Source organism: Lactuca sativa, chromosome 1 (assembly GCF_002870075.4).
Source record: "Lactuca sativa cultivar Salinas chromosome 1, Lsat_Salinas_v11, whole genome shotgun sequence".
Lineage (NCBI taxonomy): Eukaryota > Viridiplantae > Streptophyta > Magnoliopsida > Asterales > Asteraceae > Lactuca > Lactuca sativa.
The window spans coordinates 244,596,273-244,616,620 of NC_056623.2; the positions used below are offsets into that span (position 1 = coordinate 244,596,273).

Sequence of the window (20,348 nt, forward strand, 5' to 3'; positions counted from 1 at the left end):
AAGGAAATTGCCTATAAAATGGCGGTTGAATGGGTATCCACTCTTACCCACCGCACTCTTGACTAGTGGAGGGTCGTTAGCCGAACGGGTAGGATAGGGAAAACCCTCTCCTCGTTAGAAGTATAATGAAATATAAAGTAACTAAATATTTTAGAAAATTCCCAATCCTAGTTACTTTAGGCAAAAGTTAATTGATGCAATTCCATAAAATTAAACTTTGTACCCTTGCTAAGACGTTAATGGAGCGTGTGTGGTTAACCGGCACACTAATTGGGTTCTAAGCAAAGGTGGAAAAGGGTGACTCGATGTTTGTCATAGTTCAATTTAAACATGCCATTGAAAAATTCAATGAATCTCAAAAGATCTAGGAGTTTTCAATACATCTAAAACTTAAATTTCCTTTCGTTTTTCATGGTGGAAAATTAGTGAATCGTCATTCACTTACCTTCAAACGTTCTCCTAGCCTTAATATCTCATTTGGGTGTTTTATTAAAGACTCAATAAACTAAACTTGAATTTTCTCCCGTTTCATAGATGTCAAAGTTTGACAGCTATGGTCTTCCTAAATCCGTTGGAAAAGGTTTTCCACATGAAGATGATGTTCTACACTTGGATTGTGGAAATGGAAATCATGCTTCATTCTCCACCTCTTTCAATAATTCTCCCTAACCCACGTGTTTAAAAACATGAAAAAGTTCAAGGTCACTCAAGCCCTATTGGCAATAAGACACAAAGATGGAAAGTCTATGTGTACATACGTCTTGAAGATGAAGTCACACATTGACAAGATTGTTAGGTGTCGATGTCTCTAGGAAGTTAGCTGTTGACTTGGTTTTTTAGTGACTTCCCGTATCATATGGTAAGTTCGTCAGAGAGTATCATATGATGGATCACCACATGACCCTTATTGATTTGACTAATTTGCTTATTCCTGCTGAATCATAAATGATTTTGCGCACTGGTTGAGCAAATTTTGTCTGATAAATCAATATCCCAAACTTCTATGGGAATGGCAACATTGGAAGTCCAGAAAAGTTTTCTCTACGCAAGAGAAAGACTGAGTCTGAAATAGTCCCGTGTACCATTCCAGAAGAATCCATGTGTTTATACTGCCAAAAGAAGGGGTATTGGTTACGAACCTGCCCTGACTACCTAAAAGATCTAAGAGATGGGAGATTCAAGATGTATGACTCTGCTTTAGGTAAATCCATTATCTAACTCAATTAAGTTACTATTTGGAGATTCTTAATACATGATGTTATAAGATTACATTTCGATGTTTTGAAGGATCAAAGAAAAGAAAGGAAGCTTAAAGGAAGGAGCGAGCTGGGTATGATCGCGAAGAAATTGGATTACGATCGCATGGATTCGATGATCGGATTTTTGAGCTGCTACTTAGAGTTATGGTAGATTGCTTAGGAATATGTAATAGCATAGTTTTCATTTACATTGTAAGGATATATATTTTTCCGCAATAAAATAAATTTTGTTTTTGTCTTATTTGTATTTCCTTGCAATGGAAATTGTGAAAATTGATGTCTGTGTGTTTCTATAAGCAATATTATTTATGGTAGTGTCGTAATTTTCTAAGTAAGAAAAGATTCCCATCACCCAAGCTTCAATTGGAAAGAAGCTTGGAATCATATGATTTGAATCATGTGATGTATAGAAATCTTGATACTTAGAAATTTTAAGACTAGTCCATTCATAAAGTGTCAAGTGAAGGACTAGGAGAGCTGGTACACAATGTTGTGCACTAGTCAAGTCCACCACAAATAACAACAATATTTTTTGTCATGATTTACTAAAAGCTTAGTAAATATTGTTATGCTTACAAGATTAAGTATATTCTGAATTATTGAAAGGTCTCAATAATAGCAGAACGAATAAGAAGAATCAATTAGGCAGAAAGATATGAAGTTTCTCCAATCTAAGAAGAAGGGAGAGTGCTTATGTATCAAGTTTTATGATCATCTTGGAAAATTGTAAAGAACCATATCACAATTCATCCCCTAAGGACTCCTTAGTGCACTAAGTATGGCTAAGAAGAGGAGTCGGGAATTGTCAAAATAGGTTAAGTCAATAAGATGAATCGTACTTCGTTCCAAAATCAAGTCTTACAGTTAAACTCCACGATTGTGACTTGAGTGATAAAATGTTAAGTAGGAATGTTCTTATTTTTTCACATTTTGGTGAGTTGTGATGTCTAGAATAAGACAAAGACCAACTAGTACCAAATTGTGTGTAGGTTTTGTCTTGATAAAGACACACACTAACTCTTGAATATTTGTTTTGTCAAAGAATGTTTCTTGACAAGAGAATCTTATATGTCAAGAGGTTAGTGGGAGTCTAGATGATCTTGAATAGGTTCAAGAGCTAATCATGAGTAAACCTATTATTAAACACTAGCACACGACTTGAGGTTTCTAACCTATCGTGTTGACAAAATTTTGTTTTTGTGCCATTCCGGTTTGGTCAACTATGCATGTGAGTTCTATGAGTTCTCAATGGATTGTATAGGGTCAAGGCACCTTTATCAATGGAAAGTACATTGAAATGAAGGGGTGGGCTACTTAATAACTTGGAAGCAATGATGGGACCCTTAATGGCAATAAATTAAGAATGAACATGTTCTATCCATAAGAGTTTGGATTTGTCACTAACATTATCTTGTGATTATGGTTATAACAAATTCACATGGATAAGGGAACATACACAATAAAATCTAAGTGTATAAGGTTTCTCTCCTTTATGAAAATGATTGTGAGGAAACGCTTTCATTAAGAGAGATTTTGAAGATAGCATTATGAATTTGGGTTTCTCAAATTCAACTATGATTACGGCATCCCTCTTCATAGTTCGAATTGTGGGAAATGGCAAATGGGTCTGAACATTTTAGACTTATTGCTATAAGTTCTAGAATCGTTTAGAAACATACATAAGTTATCTAAGAAAAGGCGTATGAGGTTGAGAAGCATAGATAAAGTGTTATCGAAGCATCTTAGTATTAGGAATATGAACTTAAGAAACCCAAGTAGCATTGTTTTCTAGAAGTTTAACTGTTTTATTAACACATGTCAAAGCTAGTGGGAGCATAAGTGTTATGCTGGTATGAATATAATCATCATGTTAGTGGGATCATGATAATTATGGTAAGTTGCAAGTTAACAATATTAATTATAGAAAACAAGTGTTTTAACTTGCAAAGTTGCAAGGGTTGAAAAGTTGTTTTGCTATAATTAAGGGAGAGAATATTGTACTTCGTTTCGAAATCTAAGAGCTTAGATCGATAAATTTTAATCAAAGTTAGTCAAATATATGAATTGCAGTCTCAAAATTCGATTATGATTACAACATCCCTTTTCTTAATTCAAGTTTTGAGCACATGGCAAATAGAAATATTATGGCGAAAGATTGATAAAGTATCACGTCTTTATGTAAGACATTATGCTTCGTGTTCCATACGCTTCGAGTATAGGATCGATTGTCACACCCCAAAACCAAGAACGGCGGAAACGTTCTAGGGCGGAGGACGTCATGTAAGGTAATCACAACACAGTAAATGTAAATAGGTAAACAACAGCATCCATTGCATTAAATATATAAATTTAATACACGCATGTTCTGTACAGTTTTAGACACCAAAAATATAACGTAAATCAAAACAATAAAATGATGAGTCTTGAGTACGCTCCATCATCTCAAAAGCTGGCATCGGTACCTGTCTACTGATGACCTGAGAATACAAGTTATTTTGAAAGAGTTTATCAGCATTAAGCTGGTGAGTTCATAAGTATTTTAGTGTCAATGTTTGTTGTCAAAAACGTTTGAACCTGTCTCAATGTATAAGTTTGTAAAAGTTAGAACCTCTCAGAAAATCCTATATTTTCTACTAGTATAAAAGTAACCTTCTACCAAGGCTAAACTGTTTTGTAAACTCGTCTGCTGTAAAAGTGTGTAATTACCCAAGTATAACTATCATTTGTTTAAAATATAGTTTGTACATTAATGCTTAAGTGAGATTATCACCAAAATATGTAATGGGTAAATCATTGTAGTACTGTAGCTTTGTATAATAAGAACTACTGTTGTACTAATTACTACTACCTTAAAACAGATTTATATTAAGGTATAATGTGATAATTGCACCATACTATTGACTGATAACAACGACATCAAGAACGGTCGTAATAACGGAATGACGTTTGGCACCCGCAGACCTGCAGGTCCGGCTGTAGCTAGCAGCAAGGTGTAGGATAGTCAATCCAGTATAGATCTATACGCAAACTCAACGCTCTCCCTCCAAGAGAATTCTGGCTACAACTCGGGCCATGACATTTAAGGCATGCTCCGATACAGTGGATCACATTTGTTATCGTATTCTTGCATATGTAATGGAATGTTTCTCGTTCTAGTATAGTTGTATATGTTCTCATAGTATAGTTGTATATATTCTCTTCCTAGTATAGACTCATGAATGAACTGACTCATTGATCTAGCAGTTGTAATAGTATGATTCTGTGTTACCCCGATGGTAACTTGTTAACGGTGCGTCTAGTACGTATGATTATGGAAGTACTTTTATGTCTATATATGTATATTTGATATATAATTAACATGGAAACGACCTTCGGATGGTCACCCAAAATCCCACCAGACCACATCCAAATCGAGGAAAAGGAAATAGGGTGGATGGCCTTCCTAAGCCCTTTAAACATTATTTATACGTCTATACATATATGGGCATGCAATTTATAATATAAAAACATAAATAAGTATTTATAAGACATTTGAAACATAAGTATTATTTTTAAAGAAAGACTGACTTGATGTCAATCTACAAAACAATTTGAAGGAGTAGATTTGATTAAAACAGATTATGTATAAGGAACATTTGTTTAAATCACAGTTGCAGTGTAAATTCGAAAAGTAAATGGGTTTGGAAAACATTTAGAAGTAAAACAGTTTGATAGATAGTTTGAATAGTGGTAAAATCATTGGTTTCCCTAGTTATTAATCACATGTGATTAATGCAATCACATGTGATTGAAACAATAACTATAAGTATTTAACTTGTATTCCCCCCCTTTGGAAGCATATAAAAGCATTTAGAATATTTAAAAGGTTGATTAAGGGGTATGAAACTCACTTGATTGATTGAAGAAAGCGAGATGGAAAACCGGGCAGAGTTTCGTCTCGGAAAACGGATTTCTCTCGGGATTCTAGGGAATCTCAGGAGTGAAATCGACCCTCGGGACTTGAGCAAAAAGACCAGAGCTTCGGGTTATAATGGGCACGAAAAACGAGGCAAGGTTGTGAGAGAGAGGAGAGAAATGAGCAACATTTTCGGAAAGCCTCGCATCCTATTTATAGGAAGGTTGAACCGCCTCCGAACGCGGGGCGTACGCTCGTACGCAGCGCATACGCGTACGTCATGCATGACCGAAGCCTCGACTGCCTCGGCTCGGATGGGACGGGTTGTTGGGTACGCTGGTCGGATGGGACAGCGGGTCGGACGGGACAGCGGGTCGGACGGGTCGGAGCTTCGGACGGGTCGGACGGTTTAGAATTCTTCGGATAGTGCGACGTGGACGATCCGAGACCCTCGATCTCAGTACGCAGGGCGTATGATGGTACGCTGGGCGTACTTCGGTCCAATCCGATGACTCCCCTTCAGATACTACCGGGAATTTATAATTAAATTTATATTTATTATAAATAAACTTCAAAAATTCATATCTCCCTCATACGAACTCCGTTTTTGACGTTCTTTATATCCACGCGAAGGTGAGACCATGATCTACAACTTTCGTTTAGATTCCGTTGGCAAATTCCGAAATTATTTTTATTATTTATTTATTAAAATGACGTGATTAAGGAATTTCTTCAAAAATTCATAACTTCCTCGTGATTAAGGAATTTCTCCACGCAAACCTTGATATGATTCCTACTACTTTATTTAATCCGAATAAGATTTTAGGAAGGTTACATTTTGACCTAAATTTGATTGGTTTTACATTACATTGACTCGAAATATCGGGTTGTCACATCATCCCCCCGTTAGAAGGAATTTCGTCCCGAAATTAAAATTTTAAGCAAGTTAGAAATTACAAATAACTAAGCAAAAAGGTGAGGGTATTTCAGTTTCATCTGATCCTCACGTTCCCAAGTGAATTCCGGTCCTCGCTTGACATTCCAGCGAACGTTCACGATAGGGATACGGCTTTGCTTTGTCTGCTTGACCTCACGGTCTAAGATCTCTACAGGTTCTTCCACGAAGTTGAGGCTCTCGTTGCTTTCGATCTCGTCGAGTGGGATTACAAGAGTCTCGTCGTATAGACAGTTTTTCAAGTTAGATATGTGGAATGTAGAATGTACGTTACGAAGTGCGTCTGGTAGTTCGAGTTTGTAAGCTACGGGGCCGACTCTTGCAAGAATCTCGAAAGGCCCTATGTATCTCGGATTAAGCTTTCCACGCTTGCCGAAGCGTATCAAGCCCTTCCAGGGTGAGACTTTGAGGAGGACTCGGTCTCCCACTTGAAATTCCAAAGGTTTCCTTCGTTTATCAGCGTAGCTCTTCTGTCGGTCACTAGAGGCTTTCAATCGTTCACGGATCTGAACAATTTTCTCTGTTGTTTCCCGAATGATCTCCGGACCGGTGAGAGTACTGTCGGAAGTTTGCCCCCTGGCTAATTGGGTATCACCCACCTCAGCCCAGCACAGAGGGGATCTGCACTTACGGCCGTAGAGAGCTTCAAATGGAGCAGCCTTGATGCTCGTGTGATAACTGTTATTATAGGAAAACTCGACAAGGGGTAAATGAGTATCCCATGACTTCCCAAAGTCAATCACACAGGCTCGCAACATATCTTCCAGAGTTTGGATGGTCCTCTCACTCTGTCCGTCGGTATGAGGATGGTAGGTTGTGCTCATGTCCAGCCTCGTTCCTAGGGAATGTTGTAGTGATTGCCAAAATCTTGAGGTGAACCTACTATCTCTATCGGAGATAATGGACATAGGTACACCATGTAGCCGTACGATTTCCTTAATGTATGTTCTCGTAAGCTTCTCCATCTTGTCGGTTTCTTTGATAGGCAGGAAGTGTGCAGACTTGGTCAATCTATCAACGATGACCCATATGGTGTCAAGCCCACCCGTTGTCTTGGGCAACTTGGTTATGAAATCCATAGTGATCCGCTCCCACTTCCATTCCGGGATCTCTGGTTGCTGCAATAAACCAGAGGGCTTCTGGTACTCGACCTTAACCTTCGCGCAAGTAAGGCATTTACTTACGAAGGTAGCAATCTCTGCTTTCATATTAGGCCACCAGTATAGCTTCTTAAGATCCAGATACATCTTATCTGAACCTGGGTGGACGGAATACCGAGTGTTGTGCGCCTCGGTCATGACCAAGTCTCGGAAGCCACCATGCTTCGGTGTCCAGATCCGGTTCATGAAATATAAAGTTCCGTCACCCTTGGCTTCTAAATTCTTGTCCATTCCTCTAAGGGATTCACTTGACACATTTTCAGGTTTCATGGCCTCAAGTTGAGCCGCCTGAATTTGCTTAGTCAGGTGTGAATTGATGGTTATTGATAATGACTTGACCTTGCGACCAGAATATTCCTTCCAACTTAGGGTGTCTGCTACTACGTTGGCTTTACCCGGATGATAACGAATATCGCATTCGCAATCACTGAGTAGCTCGACCCACCATCGTTGTCTCATGTTTAGCTCCTTCTGATCGAAAATGTGTTGTAAACTCTTGTGGTCGGTAAAGATAGTGCTCTTCGTTCCATACAAGTAATGTCTCCAGATCTTTAGAGCAAACACTAATGCTCCTAGCTCAAGATTGTGGGTCGTGTAGTTAACCTCGTGCGTCTTCAACTATCTCGAGGCGTAGGCGATGACCTTACCTCGCTGCATCAGAACACATCCGAGCCCTTCATTCGATGCATCGCAATAAACTACGAAGTCTTCTATTCCTTCGGGAAGGGATAGTATTGGTGCGGTGCACAAGGCTCGTTTGAGCGTTTGGAATGCTCTTTCTTGTTTCTCTTCCCAGTCAAAGGCCACGCCTTTCTGGGTTAGGGTTGTAAGAGGCTTTGCTATTCGTGAGAAGTTCTGAATGAACCTGCGGTAGTAGCCAGCGAGACCTAGAAATTGTCGAATTTCTGTAGGCGTCTTTGGTGCTGACCAGTTCTCAATGGCTTTAATTTTGGATGGGTCCACATGGATTCCCTCTTCGCTTACCACGTGTCCTAAGAATTCGACTCTTCGGATCCAAAATTCACATTTCGAGAACTTCGCATAAAGTTTCTCCTTTCGTAATGTCCCTAGAACTTGTCGCAGATGATCGCCATGTTCTTTCTTACTTCGAGAGTAGATCAGGATGTCGTCAATGAAAACGATGACAAACTGATCCAAGTAAGGTCGGCATACTCTATTCATCAAATCCATGAAGACTGCGGGCGCATTGGTCAGTCCGAATGGCATCACCATCAACTCGTAGTGTCTGTAACGAGTTCGGAAGGCGGTCTTTGGCACATCCTCCTCTAGCACTCGTAACTGGTGATATCCGGATCTCAGATCAATTTTGGAAAAATAGCTCGCCCCTTGCAGTTGGTCGAATAGATCATCTATGCATGGTAGAGGATAACGATTCTTGACCGTCAGTTTGTTGAGTTCTCTGTAGTCGATACACATACGGAAGGATCCGTCCTTCTTCTTAACGAACAAGACCGGTGCTCCCCAGGGTGAGAAACTTGGCCTTATAAAGCCCTTGCTGAGCAGTTCGTTAAGTTGACCAGAGAGTTCTTGCATCTCGGCGAGTGCTAAACGGTAGGGCGACTTGGCTACTGGGGTAGCTCCTGGGACTAAGTCGATTCTGAACTCGACTTGTCGTTGCGGAGGTAATCCGGGTAGCTCTTCTAGGAAAATGTCGGGGAAGTCGCTCACTACCGGGAGGTTCTTTAGTTCTTTCGTTTCTAGGTTCGTGTCGACGACGTGAGCAAGGAATGCATGGTATTCCTTACGCAGGTATTTCTGTGCTTGAATACTTGATATGATGCGAAGACTTGCACCGGGTTTGTCGCCATAGACTATAAGAGTTTCGTTAGACGGAAGGTTTAGACGGACTGCTTTCTCGAAGCACATGATGTCGGCACGATGAAGGCTTAACCAGTCCATGCCAATGATGACGTCGAAACTTTTTATTGAGACTGGCATGAGGTCGATTGGAAATGAATGGTTATCTAGAGTTAGGGTACAACCTAAGTATATGCTACTTGTATTTTCAGTTTTTCCATTAGCCATTTCTACTGTGAATAGTTCTTTGAGTGCGTGCGGTGGTTGATTAAGCATGCGAGCAAATTTATGGTTTACGAAGCTTCGCTCCGCTCCACTATCGAACAAAATGCATGCATAGGAGTTATCGAGGAGGAACGTACCAGTTACTACTGTCGGGTCAGCAACTGCTTCCCCGTGGCCTATAGCTAGTACCCTCCCTGCTCCTCCAGCATTCCTCACTTTGGGGCAGTCCCTCTTAAACTGGCCTGCTTCGCCACATCCATAGCAGGTTGGGCTCGCGCCAGAGCCAGGGACTTGGTTGATAGGTTGTGCCGGGAACTTACAGAATCGGACGGTGTGTCCTTTCTTGTTGCAGTTAGAGCACTGCAATTCATGGCAGGGGCCGTTGTGGTGGTAGCTGCATTTGTTGCACTTGGGCGAACTTCCAGCATACCGACTCACCGGAGCAGTAGTAGCAGCAGTAGGGGTTACTGCGGCATGAATTGCCACCAATTGCTGCTTTTTGGCAGCTTGATGCTTCTTCCTTTCATCCCAGAATTTCCGCTTAGTATCGGCGGGTTTGGAGGGTTCCAGGATGGCTAGGGTGGTTGTGGTTGCAGGGGTTTTGACTCCATGGTCAATGAGTCGTTGTGCCAATCGTTTGGCACTGTCGAAGGTAGCGGGGTTTGACGCTAGCACATTCCCCTGATACGGAGGCACTAGCCCCCATATGTACCTCTCGATCTTCTTCCCCTCAGTGGGAACCATATTGGGGCAGAGGGCCACCAGCTCGCTGAATCGGGCAGTATAAGCGACCACATTGGTGCCCTTCATCGACAGATTCCAAAGTTCCTGCTCCAGTTTCTGGATCTCGCCCCTCGGGCAGTATTCCTCAGTCATGAGGTCTTTCATTGTTTCCCAGCCCATGTCGTTAGCCACGACGAGAGTTAGGGCTTTGACGTGGCCGTTCCACCACGTTAGGGCTTTACCCTCAAAGGTGCATGCGGCATATTTCACTTTGCACGCAGCAGGGCATGAACAGATTTCGAAGACTGATTCAGTCTTCTCGAACCATTGTGAGAGAGCAATGACTCCGCCGGTGCCATAGAAAGGCTTCGGCTTGCAGTTTGTAAAATCCTTGTAAGAGCACTCCCTTGAGCGCACAGGGATTTCGATTGGGATAGATTCCATAGGGGTTCCACCTCTGCTGGCATCAGAAGAGTGATACTGAGCCATGGCAGTTGCCACTGCTGCAGCTACGACAGCATTCAGGGCTACAGTATCGATGACCGGAGGCGGAGGAGGTGGTGGAGGTGCAGGATTATTCCTATTCCTGGGAGACTTGCGAGGAGGCATCCTTCAGCTATAAGTTTATAAAGATAAGAAAGATGGTAAGAATCAATTTGTAAGCAACGTGAGAGTGACACATGGACTAACTAAACATAGTCCAACAGTTGAAAGAGTGCTTGAAATCACAATAAGAAATATTAGAAGGAAAGCACAAGTGTATAGATTTTCCCAGATAGATAGATCTCAAAAATACTGGCATTACTGATGTAATAAGTTCAGGGAAAATAGACCTAACAGTAGGTCATACATCATACCATAAAGAAAAGTTTGACAGTTCTTAGATTTCAAATTTGAGTACGGAAGGTTAGAAACATAATACACACAAGTGCTACTTGGAGCACAGATGTTAAAGGTTATCTTTTAATTAAAAGACGAAGATGTACTAGACATCAACCAACGGCGATGGGAAAAATCCCAGGCGAGTACTGCGGTCGGACACTTGACGAAACACCTCTTGGAGGTGTCGATCCTGAGTCCTCTGACGAGCTCGAAGTTCCAAAATTTCAGCTCGTGAGGCAGCCAATTGTTACTGCAGGGTTTTATTTGTCCTCCGGGTCCGTTCCATGTATTCTCCAAGACGGCGGATGCTGACTGTGTTGACACCTGAGTCGGCATCAATCTCTATGACCCGGTCGACGGTTGCTCCATTTTGCTCGACAATACGAGCTATTCTGCGGATAATGACAGGTAGAGCTCGGTCAGTAGAGCCACCATCGCTGACGTTGTAAAAGGTTCGGTCCCCAAGGTATGGTAAGGGTTGACCCTGATCATCACTCCAGCGGTTCAGGTTGTTTGCCCACATGGGAGTAGGACCTGGAAATGCTGGTCGAGGGGTGTTGTTCGGGGCTTGACCTACAATCGGTAGGTTGTTGACTTCAGGCTCGGAGTCGGACCCATCTGAAAAGCCTTCTGCAAGGTGATCATCCAAAGGGATTGGATGATCAACTTCGGGCTCTTCATCGATCCACCCGGCATTGCCTTCATTTGGGTCGCCATGATGGATATCTAGCCATCAAGATCTACGCGAGAATAGGGGTATAAGAATATAGTATACGTGTAACTAGTAGCACAAAATACTCCTATAGTATTTTAAGTTTAAGTTCTATTGATCTTCTTGTGGTATTGTTGGTAAGTTTTTAGACTTGTTAACCTATCACAACCATTCTAAGGCATGTGCTAATCACTCCTAGGACCAGCATAGTTGATCAGGCTATGCCATTCCCAGGACTGACCATACATCCCCGAGCTCACTTGTGACATTTAACAATCGTAATACTTTTGTTCTTGTCATTGTGACACTTATTTTAGTATGAATGCAGACTAGTATACTTAGTTAAATATTTTTTTTATTTAAAGTATAGACTCTTGGTCAGAGTTTTAATCCCTAATGGGTTTATAGTTTAGTATATCTTTTATGGGTTGATATACTCAATTCACTATAAACAATGCTCTGATATCAATCTGTTACACCCCAAAACCAAGAACGACGGAAACGTTCTGGGGCGGAGGACGTCATGTAAGGTAATCACAACACAGTAAATGTAAATAGGTAAACAACATCATCCATTGCATTAAATATATAAATTTAATACACGCGTGTTCTGTACAGTTTTAGACACCAAAAATATAACGTAAATCAAAACAATAAAATGATGAGTCTTGAGTACGCTCCATCATCTCAAAAGCTGGCATCGGTACCTGTCTACTGATGACCTGAGAATACAATTTATTTTGAAAGAGTTTATCAGCATTAAGCTGGTGAGTTCATAAGTATTTTAGTGTTAATGTTTGTTGTCAAAAACGTTTGAACCTGTCTCAATGTATAAGTTTGTAAAAGTTAGAACCTCTCAGAAAATCCTATATTTTCTACTAGTATAAAAGTAACCTTCTACCAAGGCTAAACTGTTTTGTAAACTCGTCTGCTGTAAAAGTGTGTAATTACCCAAGTATAACTATCATTTGTTTAAAATATAGTTTGTACATTAATGCTTAAGTGAGATTATCACCAAAATATGTAATGGGTAAATCATTGTAGTGCTGTAGCTTTGTATAATAAGAACTACTATTGTACTAATTACTACTACTTTAAACCGGATTTATATTAAGGTATAATGTGATAATTGCACCATGCTATCGACTGATAACAACGACATCAAGAACGGTCGTAATAACGGAATGACGTTTGGCACCCGCAGACCTGCAGGTCCGGCTGTAGCTAGCAGCAAGGTGTAGGATAGTCAATCCAGTATAGATCTATACGCAAACTCAACGCTCTCCCTCCAAGAGAATTCTCGCTACAACTCGGGCCATGACATTTAAGGCATGCTCCGATACAGTGGATCACATTTGTTATCGTATTCTTGCATATGTAATGCAATTTTTCTAGTTCTAGTATAGTTGTATATGTTCTCATAGTATAGTTGTATATATTCTCTTCCTAGTAGAGACTCATGAACGAACTGACTCATTGATCTAGCAGTTGTAATAGTATGATTCTGTGTTACCCCGATGGTAATTTGTGAACGGTGCGTCTAGTACGTATGATTATGGAAGTACTTTATGTCTATATATGTATATTTGATATATAATTAACATGGAAACGACCTTCGGATGGTCACCCAAAATCCCACCAGACCACATCCAAATCGAGGAAAAGGAAATAGGGTGGATGGCCTTCCTAAGCCCTTTAAACATTATTTATACGTCTATACATATATGGGCATGCAATTTATAATATAAAAACATAAATAAGTATTTATAAGACATTTGAAACATAAGTATTATTTTTAAAGAAAGATTGACTTGATGTCAATCTACAAAACAATTTGAAGAAGTAGATTTGATTAAAACAGATTAAGTATAAGGAACATTTGTTTAAATCACAGTTGCAGTGTAAATTCGAAAAGTAAATGGGTTTGGAAAACATTTAGAAGTAAAACAGTTTGATAGATAGTTTGAATAGTGGTAAAATCATTGGTTTCCCTAGTTATTAATCACATGTGATTAATGCAATCACATGTGATTGAAACAATAACTATAAGTATTTAACTTGTATTCCCCCCCTTTGGAAGCATATAAAAGCATTTAGAATATTTAAAAGTTTGATTAAGGGGTATGAAACTCACTTGATTGATTGAAGAAAGCGAGATGGAAAACCGGGCAGAGTTTCGTCTCGGAAAATGGATTTCTCTCGGGATTCTCGGGAATCTCGGGAGTGAAATCGACCCTCGGGACTTGAGCAAAAAGACCAGAGCTTCGGGTTATAACGGGCACGGAAAACGAGGCAAGGTTGTGAGAGAGAGGAGAGAAATGAGCAACATTTTCGGAAAGCCTCGCATCCTATTTATAGGAAGGATGAACCGCCTCCGAACGCGGGGCGTACGCTCGTACGCAGCGCGTACGCGTACGTCATGCATGACCGAAGCCTCGACTGCCTCGGCTCGGATGGGACGGGTTGCTGGGTACGCGGGTCGGATGGGACAGCGGGTCGGACGGGACAGCGAGTCGGACGGGTCGGAGCTTCGGACGGGTCGGACGGTTTAGAATTCTTCGGATAGTGCGACGTGGACGATCCGAGACCCTCGATCTCAGTACGCGGGGCGTACTTCGGTCCAATCCGATGACTCCCCTTCGGATATTACCGGGAATTTATAATTAAATTTATATTTATTGTAAATAAACTTCAAAAATTCATATCTCCCTCATACGAACTCCATTTTTGACGTTCTTTATATCCACGCGAAGGTGAGACCATGATCTACAACTTTCGTTTAGATTCCGTTGGCAAATTCCGAAATTATTTTTATTATTTATTTATTAAAATGACGTGATTAAGGAATTTCTTCAAAAATTCATAACTTCCTCATTCGAAGTCAGATTTGGACGTTCTTTTTATGCACGCAAACCTTGATATGATTCCTACTACTTTATTTAATCCGAATAAGATTTTAGGAAGGTTACATTTTGACCTAAATTTTATTGGTTTTACATTACATTGACTCGAAATATCGGGTTGTCACATCGATCGCATATGTTGTAATAATTGATCGTTCTAAAATTTTCCAAATTCCTAGAGCATTAAGAGAGGGAAAAAGGACTAGAACCATACATGACTAAGTTTATTAAAAAACTATCAAAGGACAATATAAGGTTCTCCAAGGATTGGTTGCTTGTGAATAGTTGGAAGTATAGTAGTGGATGGACCATAATGACATTATTATTACAAGATTTGATACTGAGTTGTCATATGGCGAATGTGGAAATGTTTCCATATTGGGAGTTGGACGTTAAGAATCTATATGTGTAGATTAGAAACTTTTATGTAGAAGGATATTCTAAGGAATTTACCTTGAATATGAGACTTCGTATCTATGGAATTGTCTTACAACAATCTCCAATAGAGGACTTTGTAATTTCATTGGCAATAGTCGTTGTGACTTTAGTGTAGTGACATTACGAAAAGATCGTTTCATAAAACGTTAGAATATAACATATTCTATAAGTGGCAAGAATTTGATATTCTTACACTTGTGATAAGGATTGGGAGTTGTGAAATGAGTATGATTGGAAATGTGTTCATTTGATCTATTTCACAAAGTAAGGACCACAGGTAAACATTGTGTGCATGCTAAGAGCATGGGACAATTGTAGTAATAATGCAAGTAATAAGTTAATTAACCGAAACAACAAATAATGAGTAATTGATATGGTGATAAATAAAAGGTGTTTTATTTGTACTCAAAGGTTTGGGACCATATAGGATTAGTATTATTCGTGTGTTTCACTTTGCATGTTTTGACTTCCTAAATGATTAATTATTTCAAAATAATCAAATTATTCGAATGGTCCACAGTTGTTCAAATGTTGGAAGTAGGTATGAATGAACACTGTCATGAATTGGTTTGTAGATTGTCTAGAGTGTATTGGACATAGAAAAGGTTTGCTACAACGTTCATGAGTGCTTATGAATATGATTTTGAGCATCGGATTAAACCCACACTCACTTGGATTGTTTCATGAATTTTATCACGAGCGATTGGTGAGACGATAATATCTTGTATTCTTAAAACCGAGATGTGTAAGTTGTATCTTGCGAATTGGTTACACATTGATAATATGTAAACGCACCAGTAACTTGTTGTTATAAAACATATCGGTGAGTGTGATTTGGTGAGTGAGTGCAAGCAAGCATTGAGTCGAAGTTTATCCGTTCCTTTTACCCAAAGTGGGATAAAAGCGATATCTGTGGGTCCCTCGCTGATTTAGTGATGACAAACGTAAATGCTCGGCCGGGCTAGGGCTAATTTGATTTATTCAATTAGTCAGTCATCGTAAATAGGAAATCGAGAAACAACACATAGACTGAGAGGATGATTTCAATCCTTGTCTCACGTCTATATGATATCTAGAATGGAGGAATATATGATCCCTTATCGAAAGGACAAGTTACTGATAAGATCAGAGTTCGACAGTGTCTTTGAGAGCTACGATTGCTAATCGGGTTGTACTTACTATTATAGTTACTAGACTTATCCAAGTGGGAGACTGTTGGATTAGTGTCTAAGCCCGTAACCATGTTTGGTAAGTACTTGACCCGATCGTGCATGCTCCTTTTGGGTTGCCTTCACCAGAGCAACTTTACTCGAGAAATAATAGAGAAAGAGGTTACTGTGATTTGTTAGTATATTATAAGAATAATATATTAAAGGAGAAATCATATTTGTTTAATTAATATTGGTCAATAATTAATTAAGAATTAATTTTGTGATCAAATGTAATTAATTAAACTAGGGGGCTGAATTGTAATTATGTGATACTTGCAAATTAGGGCATTGGTTGCTCCAAGGATAGGTTGGACGAATTTAAGGTGATAAGGCCTTAGAATTCGTCCATGATAAGGATTCAAGGCTTATCTTATGGGTTGCTTGGTGGGCAAGTAACCAGATAAGGATAAGGACTGAAACCCTAATCCTTACACCTATATAAACACCCCTTGGCACATGAAATTCGTCTGTGCCTTCCCAAGGGTTCCTAGGGCCGAATTTCATACCTCCTCTCTTTCTCTCTTGCCTCTCCATTTGCTCTTGGTGTTTGTGAGCCATTAGAGGTACTACACTTGTGGTACTTGCTTTCAAAGACAAAAAGATTCAAGATTTAGGTTGTTATTACAATATAAAAACAAGAGGTATGTATTTCATATTTCCTTGTTGATTTTGAAATTCCTAGAAGCTTTTTAGGGTTCTTCACATGTTCATAATGTTGTATAACTAATAGTGATAACATAGATCAACCTCTAGGGTTTCATGCACACATAGGATTGTTTGTATAAAACCCATTAGTTCTTACTATGGGAAACTTCTCAATTCAAAAGGTCGCTTATGTAGAAGGTCTGAAGCACAATCTCATAAGTGTTGGCCAACTATGTAAGGCATGCCATCGGGTTGATTTTGATGATCAATTCTACTACATAATGACAAACGATAGAAGCACTTCCCTGATCAAGTCCAGATCCGAAGGTACTATTATCCACTGGACGTCTCTCTGATCATTGGCAAACCGCAACTTTTCTTTCTATCAAAGGCAGTATTCGATGTGAGCTGGCTCTGGCACCGGAAGCTCGCTCATCTCAACTTTTGGTATATCAAAAATCGGGTCACAGACGAACTAGTCCGTGGTCTCCCCATTCTAAAATTTCACAATGACACACTCTGTTCTGCAAGAGTGTGGTATGCAGTCCAGGCATGTCATCCATCGATGATTGACTCCTCAATTTCAGAACCGTTGGAACTACTTCACATCGATCTCTGCGGTCCATCTACCGTAGCCAGTCTTCACCACAAAAAATACATACTGGTTATAGTGAATGATTACACACGTTTTACATGGGTCATCTTCCTTCGACTCAAGTCAGAAACACCGTAGGTATTCATAAATTTCATCAAGGAGATCGGGCTTCAAATCAAACTGCCAGTACGACGCATCCGCAATGACAACGGCACATAATAGACCAATCATCTACTGAATGATTTCTTAGTATCCAAGGGTATAAGTAAATAATTTATCAGCTCCCGATACCCCGCAACATAATGGTGTTGTTGAAAGAAGAAATAGAACTCTGGTGGAGGCAGCCAGATCAATGCTCAACTATGCCAATCTTCCTCTATACTTCTGGGCCGAAGCCATAGCCATAGCTTGTTTTGTGCAAAACCACAACATAGTGTGCAAACGTCTCAGCAAAACACCATATGAAGGTCTCAACAACCACAAGCCTAACATCCGCTTCTTCCACATTTTTGGATGTAGATGCTTCGTGATCAACAACCAAAATCACCTTAACAAGCTCGCACCTAAATCCGACGAAGGCATTTTCCTAGGCTACTCAACCTATAAAATCGCATATCGGGTTTTAATCAGACGCACGAAGCAAATTGTCGAAAACTTTGACGTAAAGTTCGACGATTCCTATGTCCGCAACGCTGCTCCCTCCTCTGAAACAAAATCAGTTCTTGAATCTGATATTTCTAATTCTTCGGGTCCTCTAAACATAGTTGAAGTTAATTATGATGATCTTTTTGATCCAATAGAGACTGCTAAGTTATTTGAAGTTCTTGTTTCTCCGGAAGCTCAATTACATCATGTTGAAGTATCTGGTCCTACGCCCTCCGATGTTCTGTCTCTAGGTACTTCCACCTTGCCGGTTGAGGGGGAAAACTCAACTTTCGATCATACTACAACCATCGAGGTTCCAGTACTATTCGAAGCAGCTCCGTCCATCCGCAAATAATCTCAACCATCAAACATCTCTTCGGACTCGGATGAGGAGAACATAGAAAATATTGACACCAGATCGGATCCTAGAATTTTCTCTCTCCCATTAGTCCATGGGGAACACCCTCATGTTTCAAAGGAAATCCCATCAGCAGTCCAGGGGGAACCACTTCAATATACCGCAAAACCAACAGTTCAAGACAACTCCGCAGGCTGTTCTCAAGTCTAAGGGGAACTATCGTTCCCTATCTCAGATTCTTCTGACATTGAAGACATCCCCTCTACCGTAGCTGCTGATCACCTTCAACCACGTCTTCACATATGGACGAACGACCATCCACCTGGTCAGATCATTGGCAATCCATTAGCAGGCGTTCAAACCAGATCTTCACAAGACTTATCTGATCACTGCCACTTCTCAGCCTTTATGTCCTCGTTCGAACCCCAATCAATCAAAGAAGCATTACTAGAGCCCGACTGAATTGTTGTGATGCAAGAAGAGCTAGCAGAATTCGAACGTAACAGTGTGTGGCAACTCATTCCAAAACCGCAAGGTCACACCATTGTTCGCACCAGATGGGTGTACAAGAACAAGCTCGATGAGTCTGGATCCGCAGTCAGAAAGAAGGCAAGGCTAGTTGCAAAGGCCTACAGTTAACTTCAAGGTGTTAAATATGATGAAACGTACGCTCTGGTAGCTCGAATAGAAGCCATTCGCATCTTTCTAGCATATGCAGCCCACAAAAACGTCAAAGTTCATCAAATGGACGTTAAGAGTGCATTTCTTAATGGGGAACTAAAAGAAGAGGTTTATCTTCAGCAACCTCCGGGCTTTGAAACTATAGAATTCCCTGATCACTGCTACAAACTCAAAAAGGCAGTCTACGGTCTGAAACAAGCCCCAAGAGCGTGGTACGAGACTGTTTCTGAATTTCTTGTCTCGTCCGGATATAAAAGAGGAGTAATTGATCCCACTTTATTTAGAAAATCAAATGGTGATCACCTTTTGCTAGTAGAAATATATGTGGATGATATCATCTTCGGATCCACAGATCAGAGGATGGTGGATGATTTTGCTAGGCTCATGACTAACAAATTTCAGATGAGCATGAATAGAGAGATTAACTTCTTTCTAGGACTTCAAGTTAAACAGATTTCTCAAGGAATCTTCATCCATCAAGAAAAGTATACCTCTGAGCTATTGAATAAATACTCAATGGATAATTGCTCGTCAGCTAAGGTCCCCATGGCATTCGGTTATAAGATTTATGTTGATCCCTCAGGAGAACCTGTTGATCACAAAACTTATAGAGGCATCATTGGCTCTCTCATGTATCTCACTGCTAGTCAACCAGATATAGTTTTTGCAACAGGTGTATGCGTAAGATATCAGGCTGATCCAAAAGTATCTCATATGACCGCAGTCAAACAAATTTTGCGGTACATGAAAGGAAGCAAGTCTCTTGGCCTATGGTATCCCGCAGGAAATGACTTTAGTCTTCAAGAGTTTACTGATGCGGATCATGCCGGATGCCAACTTGATCGAAAGAGTACATCCGGTGGATGTCAATTTCTGGAAGGAAGACATGTCAGCTGGTCCTCAAGGAAACAGAGTTGTGTTTCATTGTCTACTGTAGAAGCTGAATATGTGGTCGCAGCCAGCTGTTGTTCTCACGTGTTATGGATGAAAACATAACTGTTAGACTACAGATACAGAATGCTGTGGATACCAATTTACTAGTGATTTTGAAAGTGCTATAGTGATTTCCCACAATCCTATCCATCACTCGAAGACCAATCATATTGAACTACGGTATCATTTCATCAAAGACCACATTCTGAAAGGTAACATTGAACTCATCTTTGTCCCTACACATGAAGAGATTGCTGATGTGTTTACAAAAGCACTTGACTCTACCAAACTCAATGCATTTTTGCAAATG

At 40.2% G+C, this 20,348-nt stretch overlaps 1 protein-coding gene across 1 annotated transcript; it reads left to right on the forward strand.

Annotated features, from left to right (window-relative positions):
* The first annotated feature begins 19,465 nt into the window (after positions 1–19,465).
* LOC111917949 (uncharacterized mitochondrial protein AtMg00810-like) lies at positions 19,466–20,101 on the forward strand. The gene has a single exon (XM_023913586.1). It carries the CDS (start codon positions 19,466–19,468, stop codon positions 20,099–20,101), a length of 636 nt encoding a protein of 211 aa, XP_023769354.1.
* The last annotated feature ends 247 nt before the right edge of the window (positions 20,102–20,348 follow it).